The sequence below is a fragment of the Myotis brandtii genome, unplaced genomic scaffold, assembly GCF_000412655.1.
Source record: "Myotis brandtii unplaced genomic scaffold, ASM41265v1 scaffold523, whole genome shotgun sequence".
NCBI lineage: Eukaryota > Metazoa > Chordata > Mammalia > Chiroptera > Vespertilionidae > Myotis > Myotis brandtii.
Genome location: NW_005369902.1, coordinates 2,640,201 through 2,663,736, shown reverse-complemented (window position 1 = coordinate 2,663,736; position 23,536 = coordinate 2,640,201). Strand labels below are relative to the sequence as shown.

Sequence of the window (23,536 nt, the reverse complement as noted above, 5' to 3'; positions counted from 1 at the left end):
TAAGAAACAATAGTAGGCTAAAATAAAAAATGAATTGAGTCTTTTGGCAACTAAGAGGTCATTTGTTTCTCTGTTAGTGTGAAGAGAATAACACACTCAGTGCTTGGAGAAAATACTGTCATGCTAGTAGGTGCTAAAGAGAAGGCACACTGCTTAGCCCATGTTTTGCTTCTGCCTTTTCTAGGAAGGAAAATGGTTTTCAAAAAAGAAAAAGATAGAAATAATATCAGAAAGAATTAAAGCCAAGGTAGGTGAGAGAAGAGAGAGCAGCAGATAGTCTCTTTAAATAAGTTCTGGGCTCTGACATTTTCTGTCTTTTAGTATCAAAAGAATAGTTCTAACAGATATATTTATAGAGCCACTGTTATTATTTTGAGAAAAATCATGGAGGATGGAGAGATATAAGAAAACAGTATGGATGAACATTATTCCACTTTTCAAAAAGGCAATAAAAAAATACTAGACACGATAAACTGGTAATCATCAGTAAAGTTCTGGGACATTATTTGATAAGTATGTTTTAATCACTTAGAACTGTGGGTTTATTAAGATTATTCCAAATTCACTCTTAGTTTTCTTGGTTAGCCTTATTAGACCATGGATATGCAGGGCTCCTCCACAGACAGTGGCTGGACAGCTGTTTTTATAAATAAGGTTTTGTTGAACATAGCCATACCTACTTATTTACATACTAGAGGCCCGGTGCACGAATTTGTGCACGGGTGGGGTTGGGCCTGCCTGCCCTGATCCGGCCCATCGAGCCAGGCCGGCTGGGTTGTGTGTGTGTGGGGGGGCAACTCGGGAGGTTGGCCAGCTGGCTCCAACCCCGATTGGGGGAAGGACTGGCTGGGGGGAGGGGCCGCGGCAATTGGCCTGCTGACCCCGCCCCCTGGTCGAACTCCCAGTAAGTCGAACTCCTGCCCAAGGGGACAATGTGCATATCAGCCTTTTATTATATAGGACTAGAAGCCCCGTGCACAAAAATTTGTGCACTGGCAGGGGGGGTCCCTCAGCCCAACCTGTGCCCTCTCACAGTCTGGGACCCCTCGGGAGATAACCACCTGCTGGCTTAGGTCCGCTCTCCTGGTGGCAGATGGCACGCCCAATCCCGTGGTGTCTGCCCCATCTCTGACAGGCCTGGATCCCTCGCTGGGGCGGGTGGTGGCTCGGGATCACGCTGCCGCCCGCCCCGCCCACCCCGCCCCACACACGGCAGGCCAGGATCTTGCGCTGGGGCAGCCAGCAGCTCGGGATCGCGCTGCTGCCAGCCCTAGGCGGGCAGCGCAGCGGGATCTGCAGTATGCAAATTAGCCGCCATCTTTGTTGGCAGTTAATTTACATATCTCACTGATTAGCCAATGGGAGGCGTAGCGAAGGTACGGTCAATTACCATGTTTGTCTGTTATTAGATAGGATTACCTATGACTGCTTTGCATTACAGTTAGGCTGAGTTGAGTACCTGACCCTAAAACCTTATAGCCAAAGCCGAAAATATTTACTATCTGACCCTTTACAGAAAAAGTTGGCCAACCCCTAGGTTAGGGGAATGATAAAGACTACATATCTGATATATCTGAGTATTTGAAGATTTGCCATAATAACAGGTATAGGTTATGAATTTATGATGACAAATGGATCATTTGTCAGCCTGAAGGAAAGTCTCTAGCATCATGGCATAGGGATCTGTCCTTGTTCTTCTGGTCAGCATCTGATGGCTGAAGCCATTTCAGAAGGTGTGCTTATTTTTGTAGATGACTCAGTACAGGACAGAATTAAGATTTAGAGTTATTGTCAGAGCCAGCAAGATTAAATTCAGTGTGCTAAGAATAAAGTTATATACTTAAAATATTTATCAAAACAGAGGAAGGTGGGGAATTACCTGTCTCTGCAAAAAGACCTTCATGGATTCATTGAACCAAGAGTGCTGTTAGAAAAAGCGAAACATGCTATTTGTGTTACATATGGTGGCTAGGTGAAAAGAATTAAGACACGATTCTACTGGTTTGCATCCTACCTGGAGCACTGTTTTCAGTTCTGGGTATTACAAGTGGTATATCTACAAACTAGAGTTTATTCAGAAAAGGGCAACTAAGGTGACAAGGAATCTGGGAACCAGGACATTGGAGGGACAGTTGAAACAGGTAAAGATGTTTAGCTTGGAGAAAGGGAAAGTTAGGGAGATATAAACGTAGTTGTCATCAAATCTCTGAAGCCACTTGGAAGGAGGGTATAGACCAGCCGTGGGCAAACTACGGCCCGCGGGCCGGATCCGGCCCATTTGAAATGAATAAAACTAAAAAAAAAAGACCGTACCCTTTTATGTAATGATGTTTACTTTGAATTATATTAGTTCACACAAACACTCCATCCATGCTTTTGTTCCGGCTCTCCGGTCCAGTTTAAGAACCCATTGTGGCCCTCGAGTCAAAAAGTTTGCCCACCCCTGGTATAGACTCATGTTCCAAAAAAATTTAGTTTGACCAACATTGGAGTAGTTTGCTTTCTGAACATTTCTGTCACTCAAGATCAGGGGTCCTCAAACTACGGCCCACAGGCCACATGCAAATACAAATATTGTATTTGTTCCCGTTTTGTTTTTTTACTTCAAAATAAGATATGTGCAGTGTGCATAGGAATTTGTTCATAGTTTTTTTTAAACTATAGTCCGGCCCTCCAACGGTCTGAGGGACAGTGAACTGGCCCCCTGTTTAAAAAGTTTGAGGACCCCTGCTCAAGATTATTCAGAATTGTTCAAGCATAGTAGGTAATGCTGTGGGAGAAGAGACATCGCACTAGACTGCTTTTAAAAGCTATGATTATATAATTGGAATTTGCATAAATGCAGAGTGATTTTGAGGGGGAGAAATCAGTGTAGTCTGGAGTTGGCTTGGAAGACTTACCAGGACTTTAGTTGGACCTAAAGAGATATGTGATTCACCTAGGTTAAGAGGATGGGGAGAAATTCCAGATGGGAATGCAGCATGAGTGAAGCATGAGAGCAGGAGTGCGAATGGGGGAAAAATCTTAGACAGTAGAAATCAAAGGTCAGTATTGGCAAGAGAAAGATGAACCTTTCCACTCTGTGTAAGGTTCCTTTTGTACCTGACACAGTCCCATGCATCCCGTGACTTTTCAGGCAGATGAAGATTTCAGGACCCTGAATTAGCATTCTCAGGAGGGTGAAGTTTGCTTGCCCTGATTTAGAGTTCTCAGGAGGGTGAGTCTACAATTGGAGAATAATAAAGAGGCAATGGCATTATAGTAATTTTAACCTACATTTCAGAAGCACTTCCTTATTTGTCACTTGAAATATTCTCTAATTTTTAGAAACTCCTGATAATGATGTTCCCTTAGAATTACTGTATCACTTCTTTCCTTATACAGGGGGAAACCTTTATGGTGGGCCCCTTTTTTGATCATAGTTTAAGACTTACGTTTTGAAGATTAATGAGGAATATTAAAAGGGAAAAACACCCTAACTTTTATTGTAAAAAGTTTATTCAAAAGAGTGCCTGGGAACTGATATTGCTAAAAGGCTAAGCTGGGGAGTACTTGGGGAAGGGAGGAAAAAGGGAACCTGGAATTGGAAATCTCTGTTCAGGGGGAACTGCTAAGGCTGATTTGAAAATTAAAAACAAACAACTCCTATAACCTGTCCAAGGTGGCAGAGGCACAGCATATTCTGTGTTCTAGCAAACTTGTCTCTGGGAGTATGAGTACTTTGCTGTTTATCTTTCATTAAAATGGATAAGTGAGGCAGAGAGATGAGCTTTTCCCAAGGCCCTTATAGTAATCCAGTGGTTGAGTGGGGAATAGAACAGTACAAATTTGGTATATGTTGTTAGCTTATTTTTGCTACTCCTACTTGTAAGAGTGCTTTAAATTCCTACTAACTTTCATTTAGACTGATTCCAGTGACGTAAGTACTGATTTTATAATCTTGGGTTATCTTTTAAATGGGTGTTTTGTTCCTAATATTGATGTTTACTTTTTTCTTTCTGAATTGCCTTCATTCAGAGCTTGGAGGACTCCTGAAGTATGTGCGACCCTTTTTGAATTCCATAAGCAAGGCTAAAGCAGCTCGTCTTGTCAGATCTCTTCTGGATCTGTTTCTTGATATGGAAGCAGCTACAGGGCAGGAGGTAAGATGTTTTAATGACAGAAGGTAGACATTATTTTAAAAAAGTCTGTTTTGGTGAGAGCAGTGCCTGCACTGTGGTGCTCATGTAGAAGGGACAGCTGGGAGGACAGCTCAGGACTTATCATGTCAGTTTCTCTTTGTTCCAGGGCATTTGATACTTTGGGTCTGTTCCATGCTTTGCTTTGTAAGTGGAGATTGTTAGTGGTCCCTGGAATCCTCATTACATCAGGGTCACAAACTGATTCTTGCTTTTGAGGTATTGTATTGCCACACTTTTGTAATGTTTTCTGTGTCTATGGTACCTTTCATTCTGTGTCACAAAGCTTGTGAGCATTAATTAAGTCTTGAGGCATCCCTTCTTAGCATGTTTTGTACCGAGTATATGTCTTTCTTGAGGGGTGAGTATCCATCTGTTTGTGTGTCGTGTGCGGAAGGCACTGGTGTATCTGTACATGTCCTCTACAAGTTCAGACTTAGACCCTGACCTGTGTTTGAAGAGTGCCTCTTTGGATTCACTGAGCCTCTTCCAACCTTTTCAAAGATAGCTGTATTTACTGCAATTTAGGGGAAGGAGACACTATCAAAGTTAAAACTTATTCTGTAAAAAGTGGCAGATTCAAGCAGAGTATATTGTGGTTACTTGAATCTGTAGGAATAATTGTTTGCTGTGGCCTCTGGGTGTAAAACTAAAAGGTATGAAAGGGCATAGTAGCATATTGAGTAAATAATGAGGCATTTCAGAAACCTAGGACATTTAGATTCCACTTTGAAATCATGTCTTTTAAATGACATAAACTAACTTTATTTGTAGAGAAGTCTTCAAATTAATTTGTTTCTGGCAGAACTATGTTCTTTTTAAATTGTACTTTGTGCCCAGCTGGTGTAGCTCAGTGGTTGAGCATTGACCCATGAACCAAAAGGTCACTGGATTGATTCCCAGTCAGGGCACATACCCAGGTTTTGGCCTTGATCCCCAGGAGGGAGTGTGCAGGAGGCAGCCCATTGATGTTTCTATTTCTATCCTTCCTTCCTTTCTCTCTCTCTCAAATCAATAAAAAATAAATAAAATAAATTGTACTTTGTTCTCATGAGAAAGTGGCACCATCTTTTGTTTGAAATAGGGTGCCTTTAGAATGGGCTGACTAAATGATAGCTTGAAACAAACCCATAAATGTTAGTTGGAACTTTTTAGGCAGAAAAAGATAATTACCCAAGCCACTCCTTTGTACACTGGTTCCTGGAATTTGTCCCTTCCCATAACGTAGAGCTGACTTAGTGGCTAGAACTTCATTAACAGTTAGTTCTCCTTCTTCTTTATGGAAATCTTTCCAAATCATAATTTAGTACTCGCCTATCATTGTCTGATGCGATTTACTGGCCTTTATATCATGTGGCTCCATGTCTGGTAAGGCTCTCCCTTAACTGTGTTTGTACATTGCTGTTGTTTATTTGTATATTACATTTTTGTCAAGTAGAACGCTTTCTTCCTTTTCCTAGGGTGAAAGGAAACACTCTTAGGTATTAGGTCATTATGCCATTTTAGTGCTAAGTATAGGCTGATTTTTTTTGGGGGGGGGGGGATGATTATCATTATAGCTTTTTATTGAGAGCTGGTCTTCATCCATGTAGCAGGACTTTTTTTTTAAAATAGATTTTTATTGATTTCAGAGAGGGAGAGGGAGAGAAAGAGATAAAAACATCAATGATGAGAGAGAATCATTGATTAGCTGCCTCCTGCATGCCCCACACTAGGGATTGAGCCCACAACCCCGGCATATGCCTTGACTAGGAATTGACCCATGACCTCTTGGTTCATAGGTTGATGTTTAACCACTGAGCCAAGCCGGCCGGGCTGTAGCAGGACTGTTTTTTAAAAATACATTTTTATTGATTTTAGAGAGGAAGGGAGAGAGAGAGGGAGAGGGAGAGGAAGAGATAGAAACATCAATGATGAGAGAGAATCATTGATTGGCTGCCTTCTGCGCGCCCCCTACTGGGGATCGAGCCCACAACCTGAGCATGTGCCCTTGATCGGAATCAAACCCAGGACCTTTCAGTTTGCAGGCTGACACTCAATTCACTGAGCCAAACCTGCTAGAGCTTTGTTACTACATTTATTTAGGTGACTACAGGTCTCTGACTTGGGTATAATCTTCATCTTAGAAAATTCTTTGATTGAGTGATGGTAAAGGATAGAGGAGCGAGTCAGGTGGATCGCTCTCATAGTAGTATTGAGGCCTGAGACAAAATAGGAAGTTTTAGAACACTTTTATGAGAGCTAAGACTTTTGTGTTGGGGAGTTTGGAACCAAGAGTATGGGGGAGGGGCTTTTCCTTGCTTTTTTTCTATTTGGGAACTAACCATAAGTTAGATAGATCTGCAGAACAGTCTGCAGCTTGCTCTTTTCTGAAAGCTGATACGATTCAGATTAGGTTTGGGTCAATTTCCGTACTAAGGTTTAGAGCTTAGAAAATGAGGATATATGTATTGGATTTGGGGATTGGGCAGGGGAGTGGGAGTGGGGTGGTTGGTAAGGGGAGGGTAGTAGAAAATTGGGTTGAGGAGGAGAGAAAGGAAACTGAACCAAAATCCTTGCCAAATAATGAACTGAAATCCCAGAATTTACCTTAACTTCCAGGGCTTTCTAGGAAATTGCCTATGGGAAGCTATTTTATTTTATTTTTTTTTGCTATAGTATAACCCAGTGGTCAGCAAACTCATTAGTCAACAGAGCCAAATATCAACAGTACAATGATTGAAATTTCTTTCGAGAGCCAAATTTTTTAAACTTAAACTATATAGGTAGGTACATTGTTATTAACTTAATTAGGGTACTCCTAAGGCTTAGGAAGAGCCACACTCAAGGGGCCAAAGAGCCGCATGTGGCTCGCGAGCCGCAGTTTGCCGACCACGGGTCTAACTGAAACAAATAGTACATTTTAAGAAACCTTACATCAAAAATCCTATTATTGAAACAGTTATTTTAATGGAAAAAAAGAGTGTGTGCTAGAGAGAGTTTTAGACTTAGAACAGTAATTTTCCCCCATAGGAATTTAGTTAACAGAATTAAAAAAATAGTTAAATATATTGATTTAAAACTTAAATATCTAATTTCGACCACCTCAAGCTTTTGTACTCAAGTAAGGGTTGGCTTCCTCCAGAAGCACGGGTGTGCATTCTTAGCCCCTTTATCAATCATGGTTAGCATGAACAAAGCACACAAAGCCTCAGACAAAATAGCTGTGGCACAAGGGCCTTTATTTTATTCCCTTAGAACTGAAGCACCAATTATAGTCCTAAACAATGCAAATCATGTACCTGTAATGGGTAACAGACATGCAGTTCATGTTCATGTGTACAAAAGTCTGTGCTCTAGAAGAAATGTTTGTACTGACCTGAATTTTTTAAGGCTGGTTTGACATAGAACGAGCACTAGAGATAGGGTCCAGGTCTGATCCCAATGCTGATATGTAATCCTGGGTGAGTCACTCAACATCTGGACTGTCAGGGAAATGGGGACAGGTGAGATTTTGGAGTAGAATTCAGTGTTTGTTTGTTTTTAACTAGGAATATACATCAGTGGCAAAGCTCTACTCTAGACTACTGAATCAGAAGCCTAGGTATTATTCATTTTTTGTGTTGTTTGAAAAAGCTCCTTGGTTAAAATTGATGGTAAGCTTTTTGTAGCCCCCTCAAGATGTATAGTACAAAAGACTATTGTATTTTTGTTGCTAAATTATACAGTAAAATATTTTTAGTTCTATTCATGTCATGAACAGAAATCTTACTTTGAGTTTGACCTTTTAGAACATAGCTCAAAACTCTGAAATTGTGATTGGCTTGGTTTTATTTTAGTTTTTGTAGAATTTTTATGAGGTCAGTTGTGTTTAGGGTTGGAGATTAAAGTAGCCACCAGAGGGCTCCAATGAGTTGTAAAGGTTTCATTGAATCTCAGTGTTGAATCCTCTAAATAACCATTTAATGTCAGCCATCCGTTTATTTATTGAATTTTGACTTAGGGTTTAAAGGCAGAAGATGAGTCAGTTTGGACTGTCCATTTGCTTTTCTCTCCTTACAACATCTCTTAAGAGTACTTTGAATTTCCATGAAAAACCTGTTGTGCCCTAGCCAGTTTGGCTCAGTGGATAGTGTGTCAGCCTGTGTACTGAAGGGTCCTGGGTTTGATTCTGGTTAAGGGCACACGCCCAGGTTGCGAGCTCGATCCTCGGTGCAGGAGGCAGCTGATCAATGATTCCAATCATTGATGTTTCTCTCCCTCTTCCTTACTCTCTGAAATAAATTAAAAAATATATATTTAAAAAAAGAAAAACAATAGTAACAGCAAAAACCTGTTGTATTAGTAATTCTCCAGAAAGTTCAATTTCATTTTATATTATGCTCTGATTAGGATTTTAATACAAAACTTGCAGTAACAGAAGTAATGTAAGACTGCAGTACTTAATAAGTACTTTGTCAAAGCTAATATGTCAAGGATACCTGATGGCATTTAGACCATCTAGCATAGATCCCTACTTTAAATCAGTTACTTTGCACATTACATCACTGCTTAGGTGGCAGATAGAAGTGGGGATTCAGAGTACCTATAAATAAAGCTTAAAAGCCTGTTTAAGTGTTCTTTTCATTCTAAGTTCTATTTGCTCCCTTTAATAAAAGCTAAAGTTTGCTGGGCTAGATGAATTTGTTAGTTGCACTTATTAGAATTTGAAAGGGAAGAGCCAGCTGGGCCCTTTGAGTCTTACAAGCAACTGTTAGGAACAAGGCATTTGTGCTTAGGCTGAGAATTTCTCCCCTTTATTACCAGTGTATTCACATTAAAACATTATTGTTACTGTTTGCAACTATTTGGGGGGAAATTTCTGACTTAAAAATTTCTCAGTCATCATAGAATACTACATTCCAGGGCTACATATATTGGAAATGCTGGGTCTCTGCTGGGAAAGGTGGAAGAGGAATCTCAACAGTGAGACTCTTCCAGAGGAGCACAGTCTAAGCATCAAGATACTTCAGGTGTAAAAAGCCTAGTTGGTTCTCCATTACAATATAACCATTACACATTGAGATCTGTGTATCAAGGCATGTCCCCTGAGACATTATATAGAGCAACATGAGTAATATGTAAGGTGGAAATTAAAGCTATTCTCCAAAGCAAAGTTTGTGGGAGAAATGTGAGGACATAATGTTGCATGTACTGTCTCTTCCCTGTTGCAGGTTGAGTTGTGTTTAGAGTGCATCGAATGGGCCAAATCAGAGAAAAGAACATTCTTACGCCAAGCTTTGGAGGTATGTGCCTACATTAGTACTGTTTTTAGGTCTCTATGCATTAGTCAGACTATGAGTGTAAGTAATACCATCTTGATAAAAGTATTTTCTGCAACTTTGTGTTATCTAGACACCCAAAGATTATTGCTAGTAGTCTCACTCATGAGAATTGCTCTGGTTGAAGTTTTATTACAGACCTGCTAACTTAGAGAAGTAAGCTGTAACATCGTAAAGTTAATAGTCACTGCCCATAGTAAGAGATAATACTATGGGCTAGATAAATATTTTTGGACTGAATTTGATGCTATCATCAGTACTTGAATATTTAACAGTAACAGTACTGTGACTATCAATCTTTGATTTCTTTCTTTCATCAGTCAATGCCTTTTCTCTTTTCTAGGCAAGACTAGTGTCTTTGTACTTTGATACCAAGAGGTACCAGGAAGCATTGCATTTGGGTAAGTAGCTGGTAGTAATTAATAAGGACTCCTAGCTGGCTAAATGAATGTATTTTAGAGCCTGACTACTCTTATTAGTTATGCATTAATAATTCTTCTTCTAAGAAGGCTTAACCTTCTTCTTTTTTTTTTTTTTAAAGATGTCCTGTAATGGGCTTATCAATAGACTAGATACAACAAAGGAAATAATCAGTAAATCTAAAGAAACTTCCAATATTTCTAATGCCAAAATCCATATTCTTTCCCTTACAATATTATTTTAATATATTTTGTTGATTTTTTACAGAGAAGAAGGGTGAGGGATAGAGAGTTAGAAACATCAATGAGAGAGAAAGATCGATCAGCTGCCTCCTGCACACTCCCCACTAGGTATGTGCCCACAACAAAGGTACATGCCCTTGACTGGAATCGAACCCGGGACCCCTGAGTCTGCAGGCCGACGCTCTATCCACTGAGCCAAACCAGTCAGGGCTTAACCTTCTTTATTTACTGAATCTGTCATGGAAAAATGCCATTTGGAAGTTCTAAGAAACTAACTAGAACTAATTTTTTAAATTTAGAGAATAGAAAGGTCAAATTGCAAAGTGTTTTACTGTCTTAACACATTTACACATCTGTTTATAATTATACTTAAAATCTATTTTTAAAAAGAAATTATAAAAAAGTTTAAAAAAGAAATTAATTAGATGTGAATATATATAGAAGTTGGAGTGGGCCATCTAAAGGCTTTCTCCTGTGTGGTATTTAAACACCCTGAAATCTTTGCCTGCTGCTGTGTTGTTGTTTTTTTTTTAATTAATAGGTAGATCCTGGATTATTTTTCCCATATGGAAGACCATGGCTTTTGTAATCTATTAAGTTGAAGAAATTGCTAATATTCAATTTTTATCCTGCAAAAATGACAATTTCATATGGTTCTAACAAATAGTAGCATGTAAAAAAAAAGTTTTATTGCGATATAGTTAACAGACCATAAAATTCATCCTTTAAAAGTGTACAAACCATGCCCTGGCCGGTTTGGCTAGGCGGGTAGAGCGTCGGCCTGCGGACTCAAGGGTCCCAGGTTCGAGTCCACTCAAGGGCATGTACCTTGGTTGTGGGCACATCCCCAGTGGGGAGTGTGCAGGAGGCAGCTGATCAAAGTTCCTCTCTCATCGATGTTTCTGGCTCTCTATCCCTCTCCCTTCCTCTCTAAAAAATCAATAAAATATATTAAAAAAAAAAGGGTACAAACCAGTGGTTTTTAGTATATTCACAAAGTTGTGCAACCATTAAACCACTATCTGATTTTCTGGACATTTTTATTACCCCAGATATAAATCTTGGACTCATTAGTTATGACTTCCCATTAATCCCTGATCCATCACCTCCCCCACTCACCAGGCAGTCACTAATCTATTTTCTGCCTTTGTAGATTTGCCTGTTCTGGACATCCTTTATAATTAAAGGGTAATATGCAAATTGACCCTAACGGCGGTATGACCGGTTGCTATGACGTGCACTGACCACCAGGGGGTAGACACTCAATGCAGGAGCTGCCCCCTGGTGGTCAGTGTGCTCTCATAGGGGGAGCGCCGCTCAGCCAGAAGCCAGGCTTATGGGTGGCGAACGCAGTGGCAGTGGCGGGAGCCTTTCCCACTTCCTCTGCAGCGCTAAGGATGTCCGACTGCGGCTTAGGGGACTGGGCCTAAGCCGCAGTCAGACATCCCCTGAGGGCTCCTGGGCTGCCAGAGGGATGTCTGACTGCCAGCTTAGGCCCGATACCCTGGGGAGTGAGCCTAAGCCTGCAGGTGGACATCCCCCAAGGGGTCCCAGACTGCGAGAGGGCGCAGGCCAGGCTGAGGGACCCCCCTCCCCAAGTTCATGAATTTTCGTGCATCGGGCCTCTAGTTTCATATAAATGGAATTATATAATATATGGTATTTGTGATTATCTTCTTTCACTTAGGATAATGTTTTCAAGGTTCATCCATGTTATAGCATATGGCAGCCCTTCATTCCCTTTTAAAAAATATATTTTTATTGATTTCAAAGAGGAAAGTAGAGAGAAAGATAGAAACATCAATGAGAGAGAATCATTGATCGGCTGCCTCCTGTACGCCCCTTCCCCCCCAGGAATTGAGCCCGCAACCTGGGCATGTGCCCTTGACTGGAATGGAACCTAGGACCCTTCAGTCGCCAGGCCAATGCTCTATCCACTGAACCAAACCAGCTAGGGCTGTCTTTTTTATTTTAGCCATCTAGTGGGCGTGATGTGGTATCTCATTGTGGTTTTGATTTGCATTTCCCTAATGACTAATAATGTTAAGCATTTTCTCATGTACTTATTGGCCATTTGTATGTTTTGAAGAAATGTCAATTCAAATCCTTTGCTATTTTTTAATTGGATTATTTGTGTTTTTATTCTGGATACCAATCCCTTACCAGACAAATGATTTGCAGATATATTTTTCCCACCCTATGAGTTGTTTTTTCACTTTCTTGGTGGTTTTCTTTGAAGCACAATTTAATTTGGATTAAATCCCATTTTTCTTTTGTTACTTATGATTTTGGTATCATTGCTAAGAGATCATTGTCTAATCCAAGATCACGATGATTTTACTCCTATATTTTATAGGTTTAGATCTTACATTTAGGTCTTTGACTCGTTTTGAGTTAATTTTTGTGTCTGATGCAAGTCTGTTTGGATTTGATTTTTCACATCTGAGATGGGGAAGAAGGTAAGGTATATTTGGAGAACATTGGTATATCCAGAACTCCTTCCTTCTTCCACCAACCCTAGTGCCTGGTATTTTTATGTAGTCTGTGGTTGCTGGGCAGAAAGAGAGTGAGTGAGATCATTGGATAACTAGCTTCAGCGTTTTCTGGGTGGAGATTTCAAAATTTAGAAGTAAGTTCATAGAGCTCTTGGCTCTAATGTTCTCCTTAGAATACAGAAAGTTTCCAAGAGATTTGTGTTTCTCTTTTGGAAGAAAGCACATTTAACAGAAAATTTAATTCTTGTAAGTAGGTAAACCTCTTTTTGGGTTCAGTTAGGTTTCTGGTTTCTTTATCCTGAGTGTTCTTATGAGGGTGGGAGAGGGTGATACTATGGGATGAAGATATTAAGATTATGGCTTAGAAAGGGGCATAATATTTTTCCCCCTCCAGGTTCTCAGCTGTTGCGGGAGTTGAAAAAGATGGATGACAAAGCCCTTTTGGTGGAAGTACAGCTTTTAGAAAGCAAAACATACCATGCCCTCAGCAACTTGCCGAAAGCCCGAGCTGCCTTAACCTCTGCTCGAACCACAGCAAATGCCATCTACTGCCCCCCTAAATTGCAGGCCACGTTGGATATGCAGTCAGGTAATACCTGTAGCTACTCATGGGATTTTTTTCTTAAAACTCATCTTATTTCACAGGTGGAAGGAATGGGGGATTGGGGCTGGGGAATAAAATTGGCTGATTTGGCTTGAGCCTTCTTCAGAGAAACCAATTAGAAGGTTTTCTCTAACTAGCTGCCCCCTTCTATTAACTTGCTATTAACTGCCTAATATATATTAATAACATGTTTATCCATGGTTGCCCAGGCAACCTGATTTTTAGAGCCAAGACCTTAGAGAGCTCTCACTTAGGTTTAAAAAGCTCCCTTAATTTCCTTCTTTGTCACTACTCAGGCTGGTGGCAGCTCTTTCTAACATTGATTAATCCAAGTCTGTTGTCACTTGGAGATCTTTGTAAAGCATGTTGGGCTTTTCCAAGTGGCCTCAGAACAGGGCTAAGAAAAGACACCCCCACTCCCGAATTTCAGTTGAGTTTAGTGGATAGCTTTCTGATGGAGTGTGTGAATGTTGGGGTTAGGAGGCCATGGGCAGTAGAATACTTGAAGTCGGCAGCTTTTATTAGTTATACTTTATTATTACTAAAGGAGCACTGGAATTAAAGGCAGAAGACTAGTTTAAGCCCTTATCTTTCTGTAGTCTTAATTTCCATGTCTGTAACAGAGAGAATACCTGCCCTACTTGCCTCTTGAGTATTTTGAGTATCAAATGGCATGTTTTGTCATTCAGAGGTTAAGAGCAATAGCTCTAGAAACCGACTTTTCTAGGTTGACATTTTAGTTCTGCCAAATTCTAGTTAGTTAATTTATCTTTGGGCAAGTTACGTAATTTATCTGTAACTCATCTGTAAATTGTACCTCTTCATAGGATTGTAGTGGGGATTAAATTATGATGAATGTAGTTTTTATCATAGTACCTAGCCTTGACCAATTTGGCACTTTCTTTAAACCCCTGCTCTTTTATTATGCCCTTCCTTCATGGTCAAGACATGAACTTGCATCTGATTTCTCAGAGGAAATGGAGGCCATTTTAATGTAAACCCTCTTGTTTTTCCTCGCCAGAATTTGTCACTAAACATTTGTAACCTTTATCAAGAATGATCCTTCTACTTGTCCTTTTGTTCCATTCTAAATCTGTAGTCTTTCTTCTTCTCCATGTGGCTCTGCATCTCAGTCTTTGAACCACCCCAGCTGAAAAAACACCATCCTTTCTCCTTTTTAAATTGCTGTCCTCTCCTTTGCTTGGCAAGCTTCTTGAAAGTGTTGAAAGACTATCCTTATTTTCTTACCTCTCTTGACTCCTCTGATGGGGAAGGGGGGTGGTGTGCAGGGGCATGGTGGAGATTTTGACCCTGTTGAATTCTCTAGGTTTCTTTTTCTTCCTTCCTTTCTTTCTCTTTTTTTGGTTAATCCTCACCCAAGGATATTTTTTCTATTGATTTTTAGAGAGAGAGAGTGAAAGGGATGGGAGGAGGGAGGGAGGAAGGGTGGATGGTTGAGAGAGAGAGAGAGAGAGAAAGAGAGAGAGATGCATTTATGTGAGGCACATGGATTGTTTGCCTCCTGGACACGCCCTAACCGGGGCCAAGGATCAAACCTGCAACCCAGGGGTGTGCCCTTGACTGGAAATTGAACCGTCGACCCTTTAGTGTGTGAGCCCGCACTCCAATCGCTGAGCCACTTGGCCAGGGCTAGGCTTCTTTGACATCACTGTCTTTTTGGTTCTCCTCCCTTGAATAATTATCCTTGGTCACACTTTGCTGTGTTCCTCAGTGTTGTTTTCTCAGTTCTTTTTCTCTTCTTGTTCTCCCTGTTTCCTCTCTAATCCCATGTTTTGCCCATGCTTTAGTCGCCATATAACACTAATGGTCTCCTCATCTGAATCTCCAATAACTTCCTCCTAAATTCCAGATCCAGATTTTCAGCTGCATAATGGACATACATACTATATCTCAATCTCAACATGTTGAAATCCAACATTATTTAACCCCTCCCCCTTAAACTGTTCTTTTCTGCCTCTCCTATTTTAGTTAGTGGCATCATCATTGACTTAGTTGCTCAAGCTGTTGTCTTTGGAGTAATTTTGACCCCTTCCTCTCCTTCACCCCTCATGTCCATACTCAGTTGCCAGATCAGGTTGAGTCTGTCTCCACATCAGCCCTTCCTTTTCCATCTACATTCACTGCTCTAATTGATGCCTAGGCCACTGGAGTCTTTTACTGTTCTAACTGTCCCTAGTCACTTTTCTCAGTCCATCTTTCTTACTGGTCCAAAGTCATTTTTCTGAAACACAAATCTGATCATGCAACTTCTTTGTTTAAAATTTTCCAGTAGTTCCCTGTAATCTCCAGGCTAAATTATACTTTAACCAAAGGAAGGCATCCTGCCCTGGTCGGGTGGCTCAGTTGGTTGGAGTGTTGTCCCATACACCAAAAGGTTGTGGGTTTGATCCCCACTTGGGGTGAGTATGGAAGGCAACTGATATATGTTTCTCTCTCCCCATCTCTCTCTAAAATCAGTAAACTATATTCTTGGGTGAGGATTAAAAAAAAGGAAGGCATCCTTCTCATTATCACCTTTGGTTTTCATTCCTATTCATCAAATGACTTCATGTACTTCTGCTTCTGGGCCTTTATATATTTTGTCAACTCTGCTTCAAAATTCCCCTTTTCATCTTGTCCCCATGGCAAACTCCTTTTTATCCTTCTAGATCCAGGTTAGATGTCTTCTCTATAAACCCTCTCCAGTAAGTCTTCTTTACTTCAGACTTCCCTATGAAAGGTATATTCTTTGTACATGTTAAGGTACTAACCTTGTTTCTGTTTTGGTGACCATCTTTCCCACTGTGAGACTGAGCTCCTTGAGGACCTCATTTGTATTTATTTCCTCCATAGTAGCTATATCAGTGCTTGCCACAGGGGAAGCTCTCATTAATATTTGTGTTGAATGAGTGACAGTCTAGTTCTTTTTAAACAATACAGTACACCTCACACCAACCATGATGCTCATAGTCCTAATGTCCTAATGTGGCTCCTATTTACTAACGAGTTTGGGAAAACCATATACCATCTTGGGGTGGGGGCGTATTTTACTTTTTTTTTCTGACTAGTCTTAGTTTGGGCCTGGTCTGTTCTCCTCTAGCTCTGCACTGGGAGGTATGGGAAAATGGAGATTTGTCTTACCTAGTTTTAGCAGGGTTAATAGTTTGTTGGCTATTCTTTAGGGAGCTCTCCTTGGCCGCAGAGAAGGGGGGTTTTCTCCAGGCCTCTGTGTTTAAGAATAGTAGAAGGAGGATCTGATTCCTTCAGTCTCAGAGGGGAAGGCTTTTTGGGTAGGGTAAAGTGCTGGGGAAGTTCCCAGCTGGGGTGCCAGACACACAGGTATGTAACAGGTAGGTTAGAAGTGTGCTGAAACATTGATACCTTGGGGTCACATGTCAGTAGTTTTATCTTTTTACTCCAGCATGCTGAATACTCTCTACTACATGTACCTTGATTTGAAGAATGTTGGAAAGCCCTGTGGTAAATAAATGGATGGGGCTGAGGCAGAGTTAGAACTGATATATAGACTCTTAGGACTTAGGTGCTCCCAAACTAAAAAGTACTAATTTTCATATTATGCCAGGTCATGGCATAGGTTGGAAATAGTAGCAGGTTCAATCAAAGTTAGGCTCATTGGGAGCAACCCAACCTCTAAGAAGTAAAGAATTAGATGAATGTGATATGTCAGTCTAAATAAATACTGTTTGTGTGCATTTAAGTTCATGGATTTGGCATTATGTGAAATCTGTATACTGTTGCAACTCACAACTGGGCTAAAGTACATCCATAAATGAGAAATATTTCAAATGAGGATATAAGAGATTGGATTTTTTTTTCTCCCCCATGAAAGCTGCTTACATATAAAAATGTCAAGCTTAGAAAAGCTATCTTACTGAAATGGTTAATATTATTAAAATCAGTCATTCGGGCAGTGCAGGGATGTTTGGGTCAACTTCCTGACTTATGAAAGTGATGTAATGGAGGATGTTCTTTCCTAGGGGCTGCAAAAGATAGGACTGCATGCAGTAAGGGTGAGAAGCATGGAGAAGATGTTACAGTTTGCAGGCTTTAGGATCTTCTTTGAGTTGGGTCTTAACTCCTTTAGAATTTATATTAGCAAGATGGCATTGAACTGGGAAGCCAAAGAAAGACATGGATTCTAATCCCAGCTTTGCCACTAGCTGATAATGACTTTGGACAGGTCCTTTATCCTTTCCTGACCTCAGGAATAAGTGGATGGGGTTGGGATAGGTTTCTGAGGCCCTTCCCAGCTCTGATCTTGTGTGGTTCTCATGTGGTTCTTCCACCTTTCTTTTCAATGCTTAGGTATTATTCACGCAGCAGAGGAGAAGGACTGGAAAACTGCATACTCATATTTCTATGAGGCATTTGAGGGTTATGACTCCATTGATAGCCCCAAGGCCATCACCTCTCTGAAGTACATGTTGTTGTGCAAAATCATGCTCAATAGGTAGGTGCACATTAATTAACTCTGGGATATGAGAATTCAGATTTTTAACTAAGTTTTCTGCTGTGTCAGAGATGGCTTGGCAGGGACTGGACAGTCACAGAAGCTATAGCTAGTGGAAGTAGATGGGAAGCCTCCTTGAAGTATCCTGCAATTATTCTTTCCAAAGAGTAATAATGGGACAGAGGGCCAGAAAATAACTTACAGACCAACAGGGGGTAGATTAAGGAAGAGGTTAGGGAGAGGTTTGAAAAAGGGGACAACAGAAAGTATGACAGATCTTTATAAAGAATAATACATAATTTATCCATATTTTGGGGTAGTAAATGAGATATTTACTGGGATTCTTTTTGGATCTTCTTTATTTTATAAAGATATTTTTATTGATTTCAGAGAGGAGTGGAGAGGGAGAGAGAGAGATAGAAACATCAATGATGAATCAATCATTAATTGGCTGCCTCCTGCACACTCCCTACGGGGATCAAGCCCACAACCGGGCATGTGCCCTGCCTGGGAATCGAACCTTGACCTTCTGGTTCAGGGGTCCTCAAACTTTTTAAACAGGGGGCCAGTTCACTGTCCCTCAGACCGTTGGAGGGCCGGACTATAGTTTAAAAAAAAACTATGAACAAATTCCTATGCACACCGCACATATCTTATTTTGAAGTAAAAAAACAAATGTTTTCGGCGGGCCGCATGCGGCCCGAGGGCCGTAGTTGGAGGACCCCTGTCTGGTTCATAGGTTGACATTCAACCACTGAGCCATGCTGGGCCGGTTTTTTGGATCTTATGTTGGGATTTGACTTACACTTATTATTCTGCCTGTTGGTTCTATTACTTTTGGTAGTTTCATTGTTGCTTTCTTTTTACTGCTGGAGTTTTTCTGCTCTTCACTGTTGATTTTTGTCCCAGAGTGTAGGGATTCAAACTGGCCTCTGCAGTGTGAGGGGCATATGGGTTTAGGGGTGGGGCTGATTCTCAGTAGAATTCTGAGAAAAGGAAATTTGCCTAAGCCTATACTTACAAGCATGATGTTCTGGAGCAATTGACCAAGTATGTCTTTTTTTCTAGCCCAGAAGATGTCCAGGCTCTGGTGAGCGGGAAGCTTGCACTGCGGTATGCGGGGAGGCAGGTAGGGGACACCATGACTGCAGTTCTGATCTCTACTTACTCTGAGGCCAGCATATTGTGTCAGACATGATGTTTGGTGAGACTAGTGCTCTTTAAGTCTCCATTCTACATTTTTATCCTCTCCCCCCACCCCTTTTCCTTAAGCCCATTCAGTATATTTCTTGTGCTTTTAAATTTGTGATCTAAAAAGTCAGTGTTTGGTGCTCTTATGGACATCAGATGGTTTGAAGGAGTGAATTTTAGCATTTGTATTGAGTTAGGTTGCATTTAGCATTGACCAGGAAATTTATCTGAGCCTGACTTGCAAATTTGACATGTGCAGAATATGAAATCTTGATTCTCCTAGTTGAAGCCCAGTAAGGTCTGGTGTGCACATGTATGTGCTTTAAGGAGATCAGATTGCTTGGTGCAGAAACTAGGTTTTGATGACTCACCTGAGTGCTTCTTATATTAGCACTTTGCACTCATGTCCTGAGTTTTGGATGTGGTACAAGAAGAGTTCTTTTTTTCTAAAAAATGTATTGATTTCAGAGAGGAAGGGTGAGGGAGAGAGAGATAGAAACATCAATGATGAGAGAGAATCATTCATTGATCAGCTGCCTCCTGCACACCCCCTACTGGGTATCGAGCCTGCAACCTGGGCATGTGCCCTGACCGGGAATTGAACCGTAATCTCCTGGTTCACGGGTCGATGCTTAACCACCAAGCCACACTGGTTGGGCCAGTAGCTCTTTTTGTGGTACCTTTTGTGCCTATATAGCTATGAGTATGACCTGTGTAAAGATGACATCTCAGATGTCTTCACTATCTCTTCTTTGTACTTTGTTTAAATATCATTACTAAAGTAAAAGTAATCTTTGTAGATTCAAAGATTTGTCTCTAAACAACACGCACATTGGCTATCTCACTGTATCTTTAGAGGAATGGCCACAAGATGATTTCTTCCTTCTCCAAAAGTGGCCCTAATTGGCTTTTTATCAGAAAAAGTTTCAGATCAGCTTCTAATTTTGACCAAAAGAATACTGGTTATTGCTAAAGTGAATACTTGTTATTATCTAGAAGTAGAGTTGAGGAGATGGGCTAAGAGAGATCAGGTGTCCAGAACAAGATCAGGTAAACTAACTGGTAGTGGTGGAGCCAGACTTTGAACTTGGGTTATCTTGGCTCTAAGTTCCAGGCTTTTCTCATTATGACATTTCTTCTGTCTATAAGACAAATGCTGAGAACACTTTGCACTATTTTAAAAAAATACATTTTTACTGATTTTTAGAGGGAAGAAGGAGAAAGAGAGAGAAAAATTGATCTGCTGCCTTGGGTTGAGCCTGCAATCCGAGCATGTGCCTTGACCGTGAATTGAACTGGCAACCTCCTGGTTCATGGGATGACACCCAGCCAACTGAGCCACAGGGACCAGAGCCTTGGCTCTATTTTTAAAGTCTGCTATATAAGACACACCATCCTTATTTAAGTACATAGGCTGGTACAGGAGGAGCTCCTGGTCCTGTGTACCTTAATGACAGCTTTTGAGCAGGAGTCAGACTGTTCTCCTAAAAAGATTAATGTTGTAGATTCCTTGCTGATCGAAGGGGACTTGATAGCTTGGGCAGGTGCCTTTTCTAACTGGGTTAGAAGGTGCCCTGAACCATTGATTGTACCTTCATAACTCTGGGGTTTTAACGTGCAGTGTAATATGTAAAATCGTGATGCCTCAACCCTAATGAAAGTAGACCTTGGTCTGCACACGTAATAAACCTAGCAGAATGAATCTTCATGAAGCAAAGGTCTTATCAGGTGGGAAGGAAGGAATCGGGTGTTACAGGGATAGGGAGTCTTGGAAAGAAATCAGTTCTCTGGTCATTTTCCCTTTTAACATGTCATCTTCGGACAATGCTGTGTCAGGGTTTTTTTTTTGCGGGGGCGGGGGGGGGAGAACTAGCTGTTTTCTAGTATTTTTAATTTATTTCAGATTTCAAAGGGAAACTGGCTGGCACACAGTGGCATTCTTTTTGTTTTTCCTTCCTGATTTTCCCAAGATGTTTATTCAGGCAGACCAGGGGACAGGGAGGCCCTACATCTAAAAGGTGTTGGAGCCCTGGCTGATTTTGTTCAGTGGTTGGAGCATCGAAGGGTCTTAGGTTTGATTCCTGGTCAAGAGCACGTACCTGGGTTGCAGACTCAATCTCCGGCCCTGGTCGGGCGCGTGTAGAAGGCAACCAATTGATGTGTCTCTCATGTCAATGTTTCTCTTTCTCTCTCCCCCTCCCTTCCTTCATTCCATTCTCTCTAAAAATCAATGGAAAAAATGTCCTCAGATGAGGATTAACAAAAAAAAAAGGTGTTGGGCCTTTTGGTGGTGAAGTGTGCCAGTGATGAAGGACGGGGGAGGGGGGGGCGCAGCAGGAACTTGATCGTGGAACTGCTTAACTGCCATGCCAGTTGGCGGCACTTGTTGACCGAGATCTCCTCCACCTTTATGATCTGGATTGAGTGAGCACAGGCATGGTGCCGGGCCCTCATGTCTCAGTCTGCGGGGAACAGGAGGGGCCAGGTCAATGGGTCTCTGGGTGTTCCCCCAGATCTCATCAGGTGCCTGCTTTGGGGACCCCAGTCTCTGGCCACCATGAATGTAGAACCTCCCAATTCACTTTGCAGGCACAGCCACAGTTTTCTCAGTGGTCTTATTGCAGCTTTTCTTCCCAGGCCTCAAGAACAGTTGTGGGCCTGCTGCTTCCCTGCCACCAGAAGTTATTGGGACGTAGCATACTGCTTATGAGACTTGTGTGTGGGATGTGGGTGTGCAGAACAGATCACTTTGACTACTTTTCTCTTTATTTTTAGACAGAAGCATTAAAATGTGTGGCCCAGGCTAGCAAGAACAGGTCACTCGCAGATTTTGAAAAGGTAAGCATGGTGTTGGGTTGGTAGGGAATGGGTGGAAAAGAGGGGCATTTAAGTACTTTTTAAAAACATACACTATTTTAAAATAATTATCGTTTCATAAGAAGTTACAAAGATAGTACAGAATTATTCCTTACTAGAGGCCCGGTGCACGGATTCATGCACTGGTGGGGTCCCTCGGCCTGGTCTTCTGGGATCAGTGGATCTCTGCGCCACTGCAGCCTGGCCTTACCTGCCATCTCGACGGGCTCCAGTCCGCTGTCCGCATCAATCCCGCACAGCATGAAGTAGTGCGAAATGCGGCAGGCCGCCGGGGAGGAGCCCGAGCCCTGGCTGGGCACTGCACTGCTCCCGCTTATCCCAGCCCTGCTGTGCCTGCTACCGCCGCAGCTCAGGCGCACAAGGGGGATTGTCCGAGGGAGAGGCCCCTGAGCCCGGTGTCTCGCGCCCTTCTGTCAGCTGAGCGGTGCTCCTCCATTAAGCATCTGCCCCCTCGTGGTCAGCGCGCGTCATAGCTACTGGCCGGTCGTCTGGTCGCTTAGGCTTTTATATATATAGCTACGATTAACCAGTTTTCCTCACTGGTTACATTTTTAAAAAATACATACATATATATGTGTGTGTGTGTGTGTGTGTGTGTGTATATGTGTATTGATTTCAGAGAGGGAGAGAGAAACATCAATTATGAAAGAGAATCTTTGATCAGCTCCCTCCTGCATGGCCCTTATTGGGGATTGAGCCCACAACCCGGGCTTGTGCCCTTGATGTGTGTGTGTGTATTGATTTCAGAGAGGGAGAGAGAAACATCAATTATGAAAGAGAATCATTGATCAGCTCCCTCCTGCATGGCCCTTATTGGGGATTGAGCCCACAACCCGGGCTTGTGCCCAGGTTCATAGGTTGATGCTCAGCCACTGAGTCACACCAGCAGGGTATTTACTTCTTTACTTTGTATAATTTTTTTCCTTCCCTTAACACTTTATAGCACAGCTGACACGAGCTAGGATACTGAGATCATTACTAAAGGTCAATAAATCACAGACATGAATGCACAGTCTAGATCAGTGATGGCGAACCTATGACATGCGTGTCAGAGGTGACACACGAACTCATTTTTTTGGTTGATTTTTCTTTGTTAAATGGCATTTAAGTATATAAAATAAATATCAAAAATATAAATCTTTGTTTTATTATGGTTGCAAATATCAAAAAATTTCTATACGTGACACGGCACCAGAGTTAAGTTAGGGTTTTCAAAATGCTGACATGCCAAGCTCAAAAGGTTCGCCATCACTGGTCTAGATCCTTTTATCCCAAAGTTTAGGATGCTTGATGGAACACTTCTGTTAGGGGTTCCTTGGAAAAAAGGTCTGTGAGCAGATATTTGGAAAACACTAGGGCTAAACCAGTGTTTAATTAGAAAGGAGCTAACTGCAGAGCTGTGCTGTGCTGATTGATGTTCCTTGAAGAATTCCAAGAGCTAGCTCTGGAATTCATCAGTTCTCATTACTTAACCTGAGAGTTCTTTTTTTCCCCCCATAGAGACCCTATTTGTTCTGTGGATATACATGTTGAGAACTAGTGTGTGTAGTGAATTTGGCTTACAAACTGAACCACTCTTGGCTTACATGATTTGAGTTTTCAGACAAAGATGGTGCCTGGGGTGGCTCCATCTTTAAATTTTTTTTTAATTCATTTTAAATATATTTTATTGATTTTTAAAAAATATATATTTTATTGATTTTTTACAGAGAGGAAGGGAGAGGGATAGAGAGTTAGAAACATCGATGAGCTGCCTCC

At 41.4% G+C, this 23,536-nt stretch overlaps 1 protein-coding gene across 2 annotated transcripts in view; it reads left to right on the top strand.

Annotated features, from left to right (window-relative positions):
* Positions 1–23,536, top strand: part of PSMD11 (proteasome 26S subunit, non-ATPase 11) — a 33,368-nt gene that overhangs the window by 5,778 nt on the left and 4,054 nt on the right. For both annotated transcript variants that reach the window (XM_014548839.1, XM_005877624.2), the window contains 7 exons: positions 4,018–4,142; positions 9,371–9,442; positions 9,822–9,879; positions 13,030–13,224; positions 17,566–17,710; positions 18,779–18,839; positions 21,677–21,739. In XM_014548839.1, coding sequence (XP_014404325.1) covers positions 4,018–4,142; positions 9,371–9,442; positions 9,822–9,879; positions 13,030–13,224; positions 17,566–17,710; positions 18,779–18,839; positions 21,677–21,739 — 719 coding nt within the window. The remainder of the gene's footprint in view (positions 1–4,017; positions 4,143–9,370; positions 9,443–9,821; positions 9,880–13,029; positions 13,225–17,565; positions 17,711–18,778; positions 18,840–21,676; positions 21,740–23,536) is intronic.